The 19135-nt window shown below is 48.5% G+C and overlaps 1 protein-coding gene across 7 annotated transcripts in view; it reads right to left on the bottom strand.

Annotated features, from left to right (window-relative positions):
- Positions 1-19135, bottom strand: part of SREBF1 (sterol regulatory element binding transcription factor 1) — a 45392-nt gene that overhangs the window by 14069 nt on the left and 12188 nt on the right. For 6 of the 7 annotated variants that reach the window (XM_061600188.1, XM_061600184.1, XM_061600186.1 and 3 more), the window contains 10 exons: positions 12357-12728; positions 11580-11749; positions 11349-11477; positions 8814-9029; positions 6485-6599; positions 5969-6165; positions 4501-4705; positions 3338-3522; positions 1537-1798; positions 528-694 (listed from right to left, as the gene is read on the bottom strand). In XM_061600188.1, coding sequence (XP_061456172.1) covers positions 528-694; positions 1537-1798; positions 3338-3522; positions 4501-4705; positions 5969-6165; positions 6485-6599; positions 8814-9029; positions 11349-11477; positions 11580-11749; positions 12357-12728 — 2018 coding nt within the window. Of the gene's footprint in view, positions 1-527; positions 695-1536; positions 1799-3337; positions 3523-4500; positions 4706-5968; positions 6166-6484; positions 6600-8813; positions 9030-11348; positions 11478-11579; positions 11750-12356; positions 12729-16782; positions 16913-19135 lie in introns of those variants that run through there. The other variant, XM_061600189.1, reaches the window with a different exon arrangement.

Genomic DNA, 19135 nt, shown 5'->3' with positions numbered 1-19135 from the left:
CAGGCCAGTGGCTAATTACAAGCCTTCCTTATATGTCAGTGGTGGGTTGGCTTTCTGGGGAGGGGGAGAAAAGGCGGCTTGAGACAATTTTACAAGGCATTTTTGGGAGAAAGGCTAAGTTTGCCCCACTCCATGAAATTCACCAGCCCACACACAGCAAAAAATCCCCCATATTACCACCTCAAATGGGGCAGCAATGCATTGGGGGGGGTGCGGCGGCATTTTGTCTTGGCCGCAGGTTGGCAAGACTCATCACTCTGAGGCAGAGACAATATGGAGGCAATCAAAGAGCAGAAAGAATACCAGCCTGGACAGGAAACGGGTCTAAGGAACCTTTGGCCCTCCAGATGATGCTGAACCACAGCTCCCACGAGCCCCAACAAGCATGGCCAGTGGCTAGAGATAATGGGAGCTGTCATTCAGCAACATCCGCAGGGCAAAAGGTGATGGAAAGGTGAGCCCCAAATGGGAGAGCTGAGGCAGCATCCTACCCGACCGACCGCTGTGACACACACACGCAGCCTTACCGCCAGGAAGTGACAACACTGATGGAGGCTGGTCTTCACCCGCAGGGCAGCCGCCACATAGACTTCTGCCAGCGTTGCCACAGAGATGGCGTCGCCTGCACACTCAGCCAAGTTCACGGCACTCAGCGCCATGTTGATTGCCGACAAGTGGCCAGCCACGTGTTTCCCTGTGGGACGAAGAGGAGAAATCATACACAGATGGCGCCCACTGCCCCTCCAGAGGACCTTCAGTCAGTTAGAGGGGGGGAGGAAGTTAGCAGGTACAGAGCACCAAACTGAGGCGAGAGTCTGAGAGTTGAAAACAGGCCCGGTGGCCGGGGGGGGGTGCCCTTCCTAAGATGGCAGCTACCACCTGCAGCAATTATGTTTTTTAAAGATATATATCAAAAGTATAAATTAACAGATACATAAATTTCTTCCCAGTTAATCTATCAAAAGTCATCCAAACTACATTTAATCTACTCATCTAACTAATTAAACCACTAAGCATTGCAGTTCAGAAGGGACAATAGCCAAAAGTGGGGCAAGGGTTTCAATGGGGTGGGGGTGCTCTAGAACAGAGGTTCCCAAACTGTTTTTTTCCCCCACAGATCACTTAAAAATTGCTGGGGGTGTTGGCTGGTGTTCTGCGTCACGATTTTTCTGCCTGTCGTAGCAAGTGGAACGCACCGTGTTAGATGCCGTATGATTTTTAATTGTCTTTCTATCGCTTCTTTCATTTCTTGTATTTTATGGCATTACAGTTTGCATTCCACAGAATTCAAAATGTAGCACAAGAAACCACAATGCAATAAAAATACAATTAAAAATCAGTATGAATGTTCAACGCAGGTGTGCTGTGGGCCCTCTCTATGACGCTCGCAGACCATTGCTGGTCCATGGACCACAGTTTGGCTCCAGGACAAGATGTTTATCCATCTATCCATTCAGAAGATAAGGTTACTACAACAATTTCACACACACACACAATATTTTTACGTTCTTGCTGTGTCCCCCTCTCTGAGCCTACCCGTCATGTGCAGCTGATGCAGCTTGTGGTACACTAGGGCCGCCTCGCAGGCACTCTTGCGCACGTCAGCCTTGAGGTCCCGGTCGCGGAAAAAGCCACCGGCCCGGCCCGCCATCCAGCGCCCCACCCACAGCCGCTGAAGCACGTGCCGGATCAGGTTCCACAAAAGGCTGCAAGTGAGGTCCAGATTAGAGGTCGGGAGGGGGCGGCCAAGGGCTTTGAGTGCTGTCCATAAGTTCTGGGACGCCTGAGCAAAATCACCCTGAAGAAGAAAAGGGGGCGGGAATGGACAAGCCTCGTAAAGAAGGACAGAGAAAAAAGAGGCAACAATTCAGCTACTTTGCCTGCAGAAGGTCCGAGGCGTTAACAGCTGGTTACTGCACAACTGCCACAGACTCTGTGACAGGGCCTTCTTGGTAGTGGCTTCCCATTTATGGAGTGCCTTCCTCGATGAGGTGCGTCTGTCTCCCTTATTAACAACTTTCAGGAAGAACTTAAAAACATTGCTGTTCACCCAGATATTGGATGACTATCACTGGCAATCTTGACATTATCAGCCGGGAAAACATGCAACTGTTTTTAAATGTTTGAAATGTTTTTTTTCCTTTGACTTTTTGTACTGTTTTGCGGCTTTGCTGCTTGCTTCCTGCCTTTGGAAGGAAGAGTGGAATAGAAATGTAATAAATGAACGAATAAAGAAAGTTGATATTTCTCAAGCCCTGGAGAGGGTCAGAGTAGACAATATTGGGCTTGCCCAGAGACAGGGACCCTTGTGGCTTTCCCAGTGCTGTTGGACTCCAATTCCCATCAGCCCCAGACAGCACAGCCCGTGGCTAGGGATGATGGGAGTTGTATATTAGACAGGTGCCATCTCTGTCATCTTTTTGGCGCCTACTGAAGACCTTCCTCTTTCAACAAGCCTTTTAAGTTTTATGTAGAGACCTTATCCCAGCTTGTGTCTGTGATGGAATTGCTTTTTAAGATGTTTGTAAACCTTCTTTTTTTAAAAAAATGTTTTTAACCTTTTTTAGACGATTTGAAAGCTTTTTTAAAAAAATGTTTTTAAAGATGTTTTCTTTTAATGTATTTTAACATCTGTTTTTAGGATGTTTTGCCGTGTTTTTAGTGCTTTTGTCTGCCGGCCTGGGCTCCTGCCGGGAGGAAGGGAGGGATATATATATATCTGCAAGAGATACCTGGAGATGGTCATTTATGTTCAAGAGAACAGGATGGGAAAGGCTCTTTGGGGGGAGGAGCGGAACAAAAGCCCCACCGAGAAGCACAACCCCAGTAGTCCCTCCCACCAGAGCTTTACTGCAAAGATTTCCAGATTCATCAAACTAGAGTAGCGAAGGGAGGGGGAAGATCTGTGGCCTGCAGGCTGAATTACGCCCACCAGGTCTCTCCATTTGGCCGGCGAGGCCATTTCGGCCAAGCCCACCTGGCATCACCATATATTTGTATGGTGGAAGTGCGGCTGTTGCAAACAACCTTAAATCCGGTCAGGACCTGGTAGTGAATCCAAACCCAACCAGCTGAAGACCAGTAACCTAAAAGAAACTAAACTGATCACAGTTTGACAGTGAGTTCCAACAAAGCTGGCCAATGCCCCGGGGTTATTTGAACGCGTGTCCTAGACGCCATGACCTTTCCCCCCAGGAAAACGGGCCTCCCTTTAAAGATCCTTTGGCAGACAAGTCAACGGAGAAAACCAAACATTATGAAGGCCACTGCCCTAAGTGAGGTGTCCAATATTAAGGTCGGTACTGTGGCCTCTACCCACACAAGCGCACACTTTTACCCGTGCCAAGTCCAGGTCTGCCTGCTTGCGATGCCTCCAGAAGAGAATGGAAGACTCCGAGTGCGGGCGTGTAACGGGCTCGCCATAGATGAAGAGCCGGACAAAGGCACCGAGAACAACCAGCATGTTGATCAGCCAGAAGACCATGGTAGGGAGAAGCCACTGGGACCAAGCAGCCAGGGAATCTGCGGATGAAGGAATCAGCTGCTGGTGACTGAAATTCGATTCACCTCCACACTTGGTGCAAATTGAACCCAGTACATGGTCGACCTTCCCAGAAACATCAAGCAGAACAAGGTGAGGAGCCTACAGGCCAAACCAGGCCCTGGAGGGCTCCTAATTTGGCCCATAAGGCTATTCTACCCAAACTACATCCAACTGTTCCCCCACGTGATGTCACATCAGTAATAGGGATGTGCTAGAATTCCGCCCAATTCGCATTTGGTACCAAAATTTTCATTAATTCACTTATTCTCAATCGCTGAGGATCAGATTTTAACACAGCGAATTTATGCAGCTATTTTTGAAAATGGACTTCTTTTTAAAAAATCCGTTTCTAAAACACTGATTTTAAGAATGATAGTTTATCGATATTTCCTTCAAACTATCAATATTAGTATCAATATTTCTTTCAAGCAAAAAAATCAGTTGGTAAAAGCAGCGGCTAGCAGATACAGTACGATCTCGAATCAATGCTAGCCTGTTAGGTCAATGGAATGCTTCCAAACCAGCACCAGCCAATAGATCCCATCCCTAATGAGGAATCAGCCAACCTCCTGCAGAGACCAGCTGGCTATAGAGCTCCCAGAAATTCAGCAGTACAGCTGATGCGGGCCCAGAGTGGGGCTTCTTTGCCTGTGCGATTTGATTTCAAACCACACCAGCAAAGGAAGCAAATGGAAAACACATACACACATCACACACAAACGCATACTCATATGCAGACAAACACACACCTATGCAACACCAACATCAAGTAACCTCCCTGCCGCCGCATCTAGGCATCACAGAAACCCTTCAATGGGGCCACTTGCACTAAATGAGGCACTGTGAGCGAGGGGCGAGGAAGAAAGGTTGCAGGCCAGATGGGGAGGCCCCACAGGGTGCGTTAGGCCCACAGGCTGGTGGTTCCCCTCCCGACCTAGATCCTGTCAGTCGCTCACCTCCAGCCCCATTCTGGGACTTAATGGTTCGTCCAGCAAGACCAGAGCCATCAATCTCCGAGGGGCTTGCAGAGCTAGTCCCACCCAACAGGGAGGACAGAGGGTTGAAAGAGAGGCAGAGGAAGACAAAAGCACACAGCGCCAAGCGGGATCGGTCCAGCATCCCCAGGCTGCCTGGAGAGAGTGCCTGACGCTCTCGCTTCATCTGCAATAGACAACAACAGTTGAGTTTCAGGGGGGAGTATTGAGAGAACACCAAACTCATGGGCCGCCTTCTCAGCCTTCCATCTGCCTTGGCCTATAACTGCCATCAGCCCCTATGTTGAGGGATGATGGGAGTTGTAGTCCAAAGCATTTGAAGGGAACCCGATCAAGGGAGGCTTGCACAGTGGCTAGAGAGTCTTAGGGCTTAGACTGGGTTTAAATCCCTATTCATCCGTAATGCTCACTGGGTGACCCTGCGTCAAGCATGATCGTTTAGCCAAATCTACCTCTCAGGGTTGGTGTGAGGGGAAAAGGCAGAGGGGAAATAGGCTCCTGAAGGGGAGGAACATAATAATTTCCCAGCGCTTCAGATTATGGGAACAGGTGTGGGTGAAAGAGGGGCATGAATACAGGAAATGATGGAGAGGGTGACAACTCTTTTAGGGAGCAGAACATAGCTCAGTGGTAGCGTCTGCACAAGGTCCCTCGTGCAATATTTTGCAACTCTAGTTTTTAAAAATATCAAGGTACCAGAGCTCGGAAAGGCCCTGCAAGAAAGACCTTGAAAAGCCAATCAGAGGAATCAATACTGGCCTAGAAATGCCAATGGGATGTGGCTGCTTCATTGATCCACATTATTTATTTATTTAAATGTTTGTATACCGCAATTTCATTTTAAAAAAATTAAACAGTGGTTCACAATAATACAATTAAAAAAGAACCACCCCAAAATTAAAACAGGATCACCTGCTCACTAAGAAAATGTTTTTCTTAAGTGTCCGCCTAACCCTGATGGCTAATAAAGGTTTTCAGCAAAACTTTGAAGGCATTTGAAGGTTTTCAGCAAACATCTGAAGGCACCTGCTGAATCTCTATCGAGAGAGGATTCCATATGAGCGGACCAAAGACCCTGAAGGCTCAGTTTCATGTGGATGTCAAATGAGCCTCACCAACTCGGGGAACAACCAGTGACACTCCTACAGATGATCACGGTGAATGAGCCGAAATATGAAGGTTCAGGTGGTCCTTAAGGTATCCTTGACCTAAGTTCTTCAGTGCTTGGTAAATTAATACAAGGACCTTGTACCTGGCTCGATATCAGGCATCGTCCTTCAAGCGTAAATAATTCTAAGAGCCCTCCCATTCCACTTCCGATCTCCAAGGATGAATTTGGGAACTGGGAAATGGCAAGCTTCCGCTGAGGTAAACCCCAGCCTCTGGTCTCTTTCTCCCAAAGCCCCTTGTTCACAACTCAGTATTGTACCTTAGATTCCTCACAGAAAGGGCTGTCAGGCTCCGAATCACTCCCACTGGTGCCACTGAGCGAGAGTGGGCTGCTGCTGCTGTGCGAGGGGGACCCTGCGTCCGACGGAGGTGGCGTGAGGGCATCCATCAGCTTGATCCCTTCTGCCGCGTCCTGTGTGTTCCCGCCGCACGTGGCTACCAGGTCCTTCAGGGACTCTGCAGAAGCAGAAACAGCAGAGGAGTGACACTAGACCCCAACTCACCTCAGCTTGAAATGGACTTAGAACAAAAGCAGTTCTGCTTTTCCAGAAAGGACCCGGGCTATTTCCGCTGGTTACCAGGGCAACCGCGTGATTGGCTTCTCAACAGTCTTCCATTGCTAGGGTCTAGCATGCGGGGGGGCCCTGCTCGCTCACAAGATGCTGTGAGATGGATGCCGTTGCCAGGTGACCTGCAGCCAAGGCCACAAACCTTACAAGATGCTCCCTCCCCCGCTAGTCCAAATGCAAAAGGGGCCAAGAGGTGCGAAACTCACTGTTCTTCTGTGAAGCCATTTTGAGGGCCATGTTCTCCGTCTTCAGTTTCTGGTTGGTCTGCTTCAGGAAGCGGATGTGGTCAATTGCTTTCCGCAAAATGGATGACTTGTTCAGCTGCCCAGGGACAGGAAAGGGTGGTTCAGTTAAAGGAAGAACAGAGAAAAGGGCCAGGCTCTGAAGAGCCCTCTTTGACCCATCCTCGCCTAGGAGGGAAGTTCTCCTGCGCCAGCTCCGCTGAAACAAACAGGCATTACCATCCCATCCCAGAGAATCTCCCTGCCATGTTCCCTCTCTTCCTGGAGCCAACAAGGGCCATCATCACCAGATGATCATCTGCCTCAATGGCCAGAGTTGCAGAGAAGACATCATCCCCTGAGGGAGCGTATTGTGTATTGGCCCTCCAGGCTTGCCATACAAGGAACTGCTGAGTCTGCCCAGGGCTGTGGCAGTTTTGTTTCAGTGCTCAATTGTAGTTTTGGCCTACAAGTTTTGGCCAGTTTCGGCCTACAAGCAGCACCATGCTGTGGGCCTCATTCTCTTCATGCCTCACAGTACGTTATGTTATGGTTTATTTCTAGGCCGCTTTTTGACCAAAAAGGCTCCCAAGGCGGCTTACACACAAATAGAAAAACACAAATACAAAGAAAAACAACACAATTTACAAACATTCAAGCCAACAAAATCCTAGCATTTCTAAAAAGCAACCATCCCATCCTCGAGTATCCCATCCTCGTCGCCAGTAAAAAGTATTCTGAAGGAAAAGGCCACACAGAGGATATACAACAGCAAGACCTTTACTGTCACTGAAGATATGAAGAGAACAAGGCCCACAGCATGGTGCTGCCTGTAGGCAAAAACCACAACTCAGAACTGAAACAAAAGTCCCACAGCCCTGCGGAGACTCAGCAGTTCCTGGTATGTCAGCTTGGAAGGCCGATACACAACAAAGTCCCAGAGAGGGAAACAGCTGCCCACAGCGGCAGCAAAGCCACCCAAGGCTGCTGCCACAGCAAAGAAGCAATGGGTTAGGAAGGGTGGCAGGGGTAGCTGGCTGAAGGGGCATGGGGCCATTGTCAAGCCGATGGGAATGTGTTTCCTAAGCAAGCAGGCCCCAGATATCTTGCAAGGGTAAAATCAAAGAATAGTAGGGTTGGAAGGGACCTATAAGGCCATCAAATCCAACCCCTGCTCAATGCAGGAATCCAAGTTAAAGCATGCCCGACAGATGGCTGTCCAGCTGGTAGGGGACAAGCTGAGGAGATCTCCCTGACTGTCCCTCAGACAGCACTGGATGACAGAAGCAGGCAGGCAGGAGGAGGAAAAGTAAGGTACAGGAGATGTTTTAGTGGAGGGAAGGACCACAGCTCAGTGATAGAGCATCTGTGTTGTATGCAGAAGGTCCCAAGTTCAATCCTTGGCCTCTCCAGGCTGGAATGCCCCCTGCCTGAAACCCTGGAGAGCCACTGTGAGTCAGAGTAGACAATACTAAGCGAGATGGACTAATGGTTTGACTCAGTACAAAGCAACAGCCTAAGTTTTTTAAAAAATTGATGTGCTAATTATTGCTAAAATGCTTGTACTTAAAAAATGAAAGTGGTGCCGTCACACCATAATCCCACATTGCTTATTGCAATAAAGTGTTCCAACGCTATAGCATTATACTATATCTCCCTTTCTTTAAAACAACAAGAAAAATAGCAGGAACAGCCTTTTAGCAATGATTGAAAGGTTGATTAAAGAAACAAAAAATGGAGTCAGAAAATGGCACCCACTACAAGGATTGTAGCGCACGTGTGCCAAGCTGCAAATGGTCCTGCCCGCAGCTACTTATTCTTATTAAAAGCATCTGGGAAGGACCACAGCTCAGTGGCAGAGCATCTGCTTTGTACGCAGAAGGTCCCAGGTTCAATCGCCAGCACCTCCAGGTAGGGCTGGGGAAGACTCTCTTGCCTGAAACTCTGGAGAGCTGCTGCCAGTCAGTGTAGACAAAACTGAGCCAGGTGGTCCAATGGTCTGACTCCGTGAAAGCGGCTTCCAATGTTTGAATCGTAATCCTAGGCAGATAAAAGGAGCCAAGGCCTACACCTAAAGATAACAAGCCACTAGCAAAAGCAGAGACTAGCAATATTAATATCCATCTTTAAGAGACATTAAAACACAAACTTTCAAAGGTATTAAAAGAGGTTAAAAGCCATAGAAGAGCCGTCTTGGGTTTTTTTAAGTATTTGCCAAAACAGTGCCAAAAAAGGCAGCAAGGTGGGTGCCAGGCGAGCTTCCCTAGGGAGAGGGTTCTTCATTCACCACTGAGAAGGTCCTCTGCAGACGTACCTTGGCTTCTGATCCCACCACCAGGTCCTTCAGCTCCAAGATTTTGTCATTGATGGAGGAGCGATACCGTTTCTCAATGGCATTGTGCGCCGTGCGTTTCTCGCCCTTGTTGCTGCTCGCCCAGGGCTTTCCAGTGGTCAGGCGGTTGATGGGCAGCTTGTCGGTATCCATCACCAGCGGAACTGTTGCCAGGATGGTACCCCCGCTCATCAGCGTCTACGAAGGAGAAGAAAGACAGAGGGAAGGAGCAGGAGTGAGGACTTTGCTTCCTTTGTGCCCACCTGCACCCAGCGGTGGCTGGTGCCCACTGGGACTGGTGGGGCGGAAATCAGGGAGCCCAACCACAGGTGGAGTCAGAGCCAATGGCAAGCAGACCCAGCTAATTCCGATTTTGTCCCCATCCTCTTCCCTGCCGAGCTCTACAAAGGCAACACTGAGTCTGAGGAAGCTGACAAAGCACGGCTACCCCCTCAACGGGTTGCAAGAAAGCCGATAGTTGATCCACTGAAATGAATGCATCTAAGTTAGGGCTCATCGACACAGTGGTTTAGTGTGTGTTTGGTGCTACTCGCATCCTCTTTTCATTCACATGGTTCACATGACGTTACTGGCAAACGGAAGCTATCACACCATTTCCCCCCTGTCAACCCATATTAATCCAACCCTCTGATATTATGAAAAGGGAAGGAAAAAACATCTTCACTCCATATCTCTAGTGCTTACAGACACTTTGCTCCGATGCTTTCAGGTGGGTGCGTCAATCATTCACCTCTCCACACCCACTCTCTCCTCCTCCCTTTGTTCATTTCATTTCCTGTGGGCTGAAGAACAACTTCCGGCCGCTCTCCCCCGTTCTCCTAGCCTTTTTTATGTTGCTGTAAAGGGTGCCTTATTTTTCTTTTCCCCTTAACTTGTGGGCAAAAGCATAACACTGCTCAAACAAAGATTTGTATTTCAGCTGTATTGTACCAGTGAAAATACAAATAATCGCACTTCCGGGTTGTTGGGTTTTTTTTAAACTAACTGGTAAAACAAACTGAGCGTGCTCGGTTGCCAGGTAACCAGAGGAAGTGGAAATGTTAAATTAGAGCACATGGTCTTTAGGAAACTGCATGATTGATCCTTCCCCTCAGTGTGAATAGAAAATACTGTGTTTGCAGCTGGCATTGAGCCCTCACTGTGGACAGCGCAAACAGAAAATGGAAGGAAAAACAGCATCTTTAGTACGAAGTAATACTTACATGTGGATAAGCCCTTAGCCATATCCATCAGTTTGAATGGATCTACTCTAAGTAGGACTAACACGCTTGCATCTGGCTGAGCGCTGAATCATATCCCAAAATGAAGATGGATGAAACATTTTGGGAATTACTTATTAAATTATCTTCGCAACTTTTTCTCCTGACACACCTTTGGGGGGGGTGTTTCTAAGAAATCAACATAATTACAACTGCCATGTTCTTTTTATTTTCACCCTAACTAAAGTTTTACGGAGTTTTTGCATGTGTACTGAATGCCAGTCATGGCCTAAAAATTGAACAGCATATGCTTTCATATCTAAGTCAATCTTCCTTTCCCCCCACTTCCTCAGATAGTAATAATCACTACAGAAAAAGAGGGGGGAAGTCAGGTTTCTAGTCCCTATGCCTGCAAATATAGGTTTATAAAGATTTATTTGGAAGTTGTATGTCCCACCGTCCAAGCAAATGATTACCAAGAAGGCTTGCAAGTAACAGGCAATAATAGAAACACCTCAAACTCCTCTCTCTCTCTCTCCCTCACACACACACACGCATCCCAAGTGGCCAATGCAGAGGTGCAGCACCTCAGGCCTAGTGGCTAAATGCAGCCCTCCAGGCTTCTGTGTCTGAACCTTGGGATTCTCCCCACACACACCCTCCCTGGCCGCTCCTCCTCTCTTCATGCCACAGCCCTCACTGGCCCTGCCTTGCACCCTCTTTGGATATTTTTGCTTGGATGCAACGTCCCCTTGATAACTCCTGTTGCCCGCCTGGATGGGGTGAGTGCGAGCATGGACAGAAACTCGCCCACTGTGCAAAGGTAAGATTTGCACCCGCGTTTACCTCGGTCCTGCTCACCATCGGCGTGTGGCCCCCCAGAAGGCTATCCGGAAGGCAATGCAGCTCTTGAACTGAAAAAGGTTCTCCACCTCTGAGCTAGTGGATGTGGCCAGAGCATGTTGGGGGTTTTTTTGCCAAAGAGGTGGGAAGCCAGCTCCCTGCCACTGTTCCTTCTTTGGCCGATGGCAGTGGCCAGCCTGGCCTTCCTTTCTGCCCTTCAAGTCCCACAGCAACAGGTACTCAGAGCCAAGTGTTTTTCCTCATGGGGTGCAAACAGTGGAGACAGGTCTGGTAGGGCAAGGGGGCACCGCCCCATCGCGCTCTGCCTGCCCTCAGCCAGCCCACCTGCCTACTCTCGATAATGACGACCTTCACCATTAATCATAAAGCCGACCTTCCCCTGAACAAGAAAACCAAGAGGGTACAGAGAAGGATCAGGGGCTGAGGTGCTCACCGGCATCTGTAACGAGGTCGACTGGATGGTCGTCGGGGTAGACAGCGTGGTGATCCCGGAGGTCTTGGTTCTGGAGACGGCTGTCAGAAGCAAGGAGTCGGCCTTGATGAAGTGAGGCTGCAGAAGAACCTGAGGGAAGAGAACAGGGCATCAAGACAACGGCCCCTCCCACAGGCAAAGTTTGGGTTGAGTGGGGAAACTAGCAGACCCGGGCCCACAGTCTTGGCTCACCGGTACTTGCTGGATCTGTGGCTGGACGACCTGGGGGGTGGTATGGGGGGCCAGGAGCTGCTGAGAAGCAATGTTCTGGAGCGGGGCTTGCTGCATCGCCACTGGCTGGGTCTGCTGGGATGAGGCTTGGACAGGCAGAGGGTGCTGAGGATGCCCTCCTGGCTGGGGAGCTGAGGGGGAAACATAAGAACAGCCCTTGCTGAATCAGAACAAAGGTCTATGTCGCCCAGCGCCCTCCCATGCTGGCCAATGAGAAGCTTCCAAGAAGCCCACAAGGAGGGTGCAAAGGCAACAGCTCTCTCCTGCTGTTGCTCCCTGGCAACTAGTATCCACAGGTAGACTGCCTCTGAATAGGGAGGTTTTATATAGTTTTCAGGCCCAGAGAAAGAGAGAGATTTTTGTATATTTGAACATCCGGCCCTGAAATGCCTCCTGACGCACCCAAGCTCCCCTCCAGCTCCAAAAGAAAGCCATCCCAACTTGCAGGTGCAACTTGCAAAGAGACTTGCAGCATCAAATGGCCTCTAGGGTTGCCCGCTTTTTAACCAGCCCCTGTAGCTCTGCCTTTAACAGCCACTTGATGCACCAATGTGAGCAGGGAAAGACACTTGTCTTCAAGGGGCGAAAAAGCTTCGCCTGCCGGTTCCTGCGGACGTGGAGGACCTTAAGGGCACAAAAGCACGCCAGGCTGTTTCCTTCCGGTCAGTTGGCAAGCCCAGTCCCCTCTTTTTTTTTTTTTTTTTTTAAATTAAGCCAGGATGCTGCTGCCATCCTCACCGGAAACTCCGTTGTGATTCAGGAATCCCATCATAGGCTGTGCTGAGAACTGAGGCTGGGATGCCGGAACAAAATTCTGAGCCGTCATTCCCGTTGGTGGAAGCGGAGCTTGCGCAGCAGGCAGGGATTCTTCCTTGATGTCCATTGGAGCTGGCTCCGTGTTCAGGCTGTCTGTCTGCAGGGGCGTGAAGTGTGGCGGGGGCGAACCTGGAACGTGGAACAAGCTGGAGGAAGGCGGGTTACTCGCCCCCAGATAGCTGCTGAACAAACTTGGCCCATGTGGGTTGGGATCCGGGGTGGCATTAGGACCGAACGGCACATCAAACAGACCAGGGAAGTCACTGTCTTCAGTGTTGATCAGCTGAAGCATGTCTGCAAAACACAGAGAAGAGAGACAGGTGTGAGGGAGGGTTTTTGGTGCTTACGAGCCTGGGGTCTGAGCCAGCTTTCCTTGCTTGTGAGATGGAGGGGGGGAATGCGGAATAGGCCAAATCAAACACACAGTTCCTACGTGAGCCAGGATCCTCAATCCCTCTACCTGCAGGTTCAGCTCCAAATCCTGCATTTTAGTTACAGGGAAATGTGAAGTAAAAATGGAAAGGAAATTGTGAATCTGACCTGCTGCACCAAGCCAAAGGCCCATCTAGTCCAGTATTCCATTTGCACAATGGCTAGCCAGATGCCCCAGTGGGTAGCCACAGGCAGGACCTGGATGCAAGAGCACTCTCCCCATTTGCCGTTCCCAGCAAGTGGCATGCAGAGGCGCACAGCCTCCAACAGTGGAGGGAGAACAGAGCCACATGGCTAGTAGCCACTGACAGACGTAGCCTCCATAAACATGTCCAGCCCCCTTTTTAAACCATCCAAATTGGTAACCATCACTATCTTGTGTGGGAGAAAATTCCACAGTTGAATCATGTGCTGTGTGAAAAAATAATTTCTTTGGCCCTGAACCTTCCCGCATTCGCCTTCATTGGATGACCCCAATTTCTAGTATTACGAAAGGTGGAGACAAGGTCTCTACATCCAATTTAGCCACCACATGCATCTCTAACATGCCCCTGCTTACTCACCTTTTTCCTAAGCCAGTGGTTCCCAAACTTTTTCAACCGCTTGAAAATTGTGGATGCTCATGGCAGACCACTTCATGATTTTTCAGCCTGCTGTAGCAATTGAAATGCGCTGTGCTAGATGCTGGCTTTTTTAATGGCATGATTTGCAATGTGCATCCCACAGAATTAAAATAAGGCAATAAAATATAATCCAAGAAGCGACAGAAATACAATTAAAAATCAACAGGATTATTTAATGTGGACGTGGCTCAGACTACCTAAATGTAGCTTGCGGACCGCTGGAGGTCCACAAACCAGAGTTTGGGAACCCCTGCTCTAATCTAAAAAGTCATGGATACTCATGGAGATTACATATGGGATTTGAGGAAGGGGATTCAGGATAGAAGCAAGTGGATGAGGGTTTCAGAGAACTTATCTGTGAGTGGACCAGGAACGGGGGTGGCAACGGCCGATAGTGTCTCCATGTCAGTGGGGCGGAAGCACCCCAAACATCAGCTTGAAAGTTTGGATGAAACCCTGGAATGGATTCCACTGCCCCACTGACATGGATCCACCAGTCGCCACGAGTGCTTCACCTACTGAAACGCCAGTGGAACTGACAGGCCCTTCTTGCCCTGGCAAGCTAATGACGTAGTAACAACCACCCAAAATGTGGGTTCTCTGAGGCTGCAAGGGTCAGAAATCTCCCTGTCAGCCATGGAAGGGAACCTGGCCACCTCTTCCCGGGATCCCTGTCTCCTGTTTCATTATCCAGTTTCATTATGCAGTTTCACAACCCACATTCAGTGGATCACGTGGCAAACAGATGCCTGTCTGGGCTGAATCCCAGGAGCTGCTCAGCGTCTGAGCCAAGATTTGGCTCGATCATTCTCAAGAGGCACCAGACGGGCCTCAACCCTCAAGAGTGCCGGGATCCATTCTCACAGCCACAACAGCCAGGGAATAACCCCCCCCCGGGCCAAATGCTACTTGTGCCAGCCCCTGGCAAAGCAGTCATGACACAATTCCACCAGCCTTTGGCCACATCGCCACATTCAACACTCAGTATCCTGCCTGATACTTGTTTGCATCTCCCAGGCCCAGCAGGACAGAGGTGGAAAGTTCGTGATGCCGCAACCTTGCTAAAGCTAAGCAAGTTGGAGTTGCGTCAGTGTCTGGACAGAAGACCAAATTGAAAGGGCAATGGGGGGTGTCACAAAAATTCTTTGGACATCACAGTAGAGTACCTATCATAGCAGTTTTAAAAATTAAAATAATTTTTAAAAATCATGTTCTAAAAAAATGGAAATTTTTCAAAGGTCTTGAAAAGCCTTCTATCACACTTGGCATCACAGTAGAGGACCCAAAAGGAGGGCCGAAAGGAGGCAATGATTTCTGTCCCATCCTGGGTTGGTCCCAATCAACGCTTGTTTCCATTCCACTACAGCTCGGCTTCTGCTAAAACCTGCATCTCGCTATCCGCTATGGCCAAAGCTTACTGATGAATTACAATGCATTCTGATGGCAGGGAAACGCCAAAAACAATGCAGAAAATAATGTAATGATTTGAGTAACATTTGCAGATTTTAAAAAACAATGAAAGAAAACATAGCTCATATTTGCTTGCACGTTTCCTGTTCCTGACTTCAGACGAAGATTCAAACTCTGACGGAATCCTCCAACATCCCTACCAACAGGAGCAGTCAAATTTAAAAACAAACCATTTTTCAAAAAATAAAAATGACAACTGGAGGGGATATATTGGGGTGCCAGATGCAGCTTATCGCTTTCCTACCTTTGAAATATCCTGCCCGGCAACTAGGGATGGGATCTGTTGACAGTGCCAGTTCACAAGCGTTTTGTCGACCTAACAGGCTGGCATCAATTTGAGTTTGTTCTGTATCCACTAGCCACTGCTTTTACTGATCCGTGGGGTTTTTTTGCTTGGAAAAATATTGATATTAATATGGATATTTTAAAATAAATATCAATATTTCCCTTAAAAATGTTGGTAATTTGAAGGAGATAGCAATAAATTATCATCCTTGCCATCGATGTTTTAGAGGCAGAATTTTTTTTTTAAAGTCCATTTTCAAAAATAGCCGCAAAAATCTGGTACATTAAAATCTGATCCTCACCAATTGAGAATGAACCATTCGGTTCCAAATCTGAACTGGGCGGAATTCTAGCACTACTGGCAACAGCTCTCTCAAGTTTAAGACAGGAGACATTTCTAGTCATACCTGGAGATGCCGAGCACTGGATCTGGGGCCCACAGCATGTGATACAGATGCTCTACCACTGAGCCACAGCCCTTCTCTCTCTCTCTCTCTCTCTCTCTCTCTCTCTCTCTGCCTGAGACCTTGGAGAGCTGCTGCCAACCAGAGCAGAGAATACTGGCCTACAAGGTCAAATAGTCTAACCTGGTATAATGTAGCTTTCTGCATTATGCAAAACCTAGACTAAAAGCGAGTAACAGCACAAGACAACCCTCAGGAAACCACACTCGTGTAAAGCCGCCTGCAATATACCTCTCTGGAATCCTAGTTCCAGGAAGGTCAGCGAACCTAAACCTGCAAGTTGCCACCAGAATTGCTAGAGGGTGAGATCAGAGTTGCTCCACAATCAAAATCCATGATCGTCACAGGTAAAAACGCAGGATGGAAATCAGACCTGCTGCAGATCTGGGCATCCATCCCAAGGCTGAAAGGTTCTATCCAACAGAAACTTCCATTTTGCGAGCCTCAGGTATCCAAACGTACCTAGAACTTGAAATTAAGGCACCTGCTTCACAGAGTCCTATGTAGACAGAACTTCCATTGATGCAAACTTCTGATGATCTGACTGTTAGGCTACCTCGATGTTCTCAACAGTGACAAAATGCAGCACCCATCCCAACATCAGGTTCGATTTGGGTCGGTAAGCAGCCGGAATGGAGTTTTGGCAAAAAAACATTCAGCGTTTCAAACATCAGTATCGGCCAGACTGAAAACAACTGCACAGATATCCGTACAAACCTCAAATGAAACAATTTGTTCTCAGGGATTAAACTGGTTTTCCAAAAATGTTGACAACCACCGCATAGTATGGTATTCTCTTTGGAGGAGGGGAGACTTTCAAACACCTTTCCCTGCCCGCACGTCCATTGCCTTCTTTATCCTCACACAAATCCCGAGTTTCTATTCAGATCAAACTCCTTGCTATACCGCGCCCCCCCCACACACACACACACTGCAAATATCCAAGAGCCGTTCTCTGTGGTGAAAAAGGATGATGACCTTGCATGCTCACTCCACTCTTAAGCACCTTCTGGGGAGACAGAAGCAAAGCAGAGGGAAGATGCATTTGGAAATAAAAGATGCCCATCAGAATACCTTCAAAAGTGCAATCCATCTTGGCTGGTCCAAAGATACCCTCCCCTTATCCCTTATGGGGAAGCAACACCTTGCACCCTGGACCTGGACCGGTGGTTAAATAGAGTGCTGATCTGCCCCCCGCCTCGCTGTGCAAAAAGTAGAACTCCAGACTGGGAATTTGGCTGGGTATGTGTGTGTGTTGTTTTTAAAACCATGTTCTTGCTCCTCCTCTTTGGCCAGCCGCCTGCTGTCTCTTCCTCTCTCCTCCTCCTCCTCTCCCCTCCCCCCCCCCCCCGAAGGAGCGGGTGGAATTGTGAATCACGGATTTAGCATGAGGTGATCCTGCTTGGCCAATCAGGGCCCGCCCGGCTGCCAACCACCAGGGTGCTCGGTCTTTCCTTCCGCCAGTTGCAGCCTCCAAGGTGAATGGCGCCCAGGGTTACTGCCGTGCATTCCAGATTAACACCTTCCCTGCCACAGGGGGAGGCAGAGGCTACTCTAGGTGAGCTGCATGGTTAACCCGTTTGGAGCCAGACCCGTTTCAAAAGGCAACGCGTGCACGCAGGCACGCATCCTGAATCTAGTTCCTTGCTTACTGGAACTAAACAAGCATGACAGGCCTGTGCTCGCGTGCTTTTAATGGCTCAGTCTACCAAAAAAACCCACAACTTTTTATACAAAGCCCTTCCTTTATGCCTTGCATAAAGTTGCCAAATGATCATAAAGAGAGGCTTTTATGTCTTTAACAACACTTTTTTCTGAAAAAAGTCAGTGGAAGAAGCTTTTCTCATGACCTGGAGGTAAGTATAAGCACTAGTTAGCCTGTGCATATCAAGCTGCTGTTAAAGGCACAGGAGCTGGGGTGGATAAAAAAAGTTGGCAACCCAACCAACAAATCTCAAATTACTTATGAAACAGAGTAGAGGTATCACTGCACCTTTTTTTATTGTTATATAGCTAAAGCACAGGTTAAAAATCTGGTTGCCAAACAACTATTACCTCTGTGAGCCTCTGTCACACCATTAACTCTGGGCTACAGCAAATGCTAGTTCTACCCAGAGTAGACCCATTGAAATTAATGAACATGACTAGGGCCGGCACCAGCCTGCCCCAAGCCCCCTGCTCCCAGTCCCCCACAGACCGTGCAGGACCACTCCACCTACCTCTTCTGTCTTTCTGTAAATGCCCTGCACAGTAGGCGCACAGGACAGCGCTATCAACCAAGATGCGTGCGCGCTCATGCCTGCCATCAATCAAGATGGCGGTAGGGGCATGAGCCCCTTAGAGAAGCCTCTTCTGTCATCTTGGTTGATGGCAGCTATACACGCAGCACGCTGGGCATTCACAGAAAGGGAGGAGAGGTAGGGGGAGTGGGTGGGCACGGCAGCCCACACAGTCTGTAGGGGGGTTCCAGGTCAGGAGTCAGCCCTGCCAAGGATCGCGGAAGGAGAGCGCCACCCCCACACCCAAAGGAGGGGCCCAACCTGTCTGCCCTTTGGCGCCAGCCCTGAACATGACTACCTTTGGTCCATTAATTTCAGTGGGTCTACTCTAAATAGAACTTAGTTGGATATCGTCCTTGTCATGACATTACACAATGTTCATAACTCTAAGAACAAGTTTATCAGCATCACATCCAATATTTTACTATCTTAGCTTCAGTACACCTTGTCATAATACGTTCCAGCAGATCATTCCTTCTATCAGCAATGTCCAGGGACGAGTGCCAATCTGTATGTAGCCAAAACAGTCCCATCCATTCACCCAAGGAAGTATCAGCATGCTTGGGGGTTTGCAAAAGAACAGCAAAAAGGGGGGTTGGGGAATCGCTAAAGGAGGTTAGATAAAAAAATCCCCAAACAGACTGATGAAAACTGAGTATGCTCAGTGTGGTCACAGAAGGTGAGGAATGGAGTATTCTGAAGAGGGCATGGCTGGCACCCTGAACAAAATCACTCTAGCACTGCAATATAGTTTTTTTTTTCCCAGCTCCCACTGGTTATTATATTATTTATTGTATTCGCACCCCACTCTTGAGCCAAAAAGGCTCCCAAATTGGCTTACATAAATCAATTAATACAAAGCCGTCCCTGCCTGCCAGCTTACAATCTAAAATAACACGACACACAAGGGGAAAGGGGCAAGAGGGGAAGAGGAAAATGTTTTTAGGAGAGAGATGTAGCGAAAGGTGGGAGAAGAGATGGAGAGCCTGAATTCCAAATGACAGATTAAAAGAAAAGAAAATGCTATCCACAGGTATACTGCCTTTGTACAGAGAGGTTCCATTTGGGCATTATAGCCAACAGCCCTTGACAGCCCTATCCTCTATACATTTAACTTTTTAAAAAATGACACCACCACCTCAGCTAGC

Source organism: Rhineura floridana, chromosome 17, assembly GCF_030035675.1.
Source record: "Rhineura floridana isolate rRhiFlo1 chromosome 17, rRhiFlo1.hap2, whole genome shotgun sequence".
Classification (NCBI taxonomy): domain Eukaryota; kingdom Metazoa; phylum Chordata; class Lepidosauria; order Squamata; family Rhineuridae; genus Rhineura; species Rhineura floridana.
Note: the sequence above shows the minus strand (reverse complement) of the source record. Positions and strands in the feature narration are given on the sequence as shown.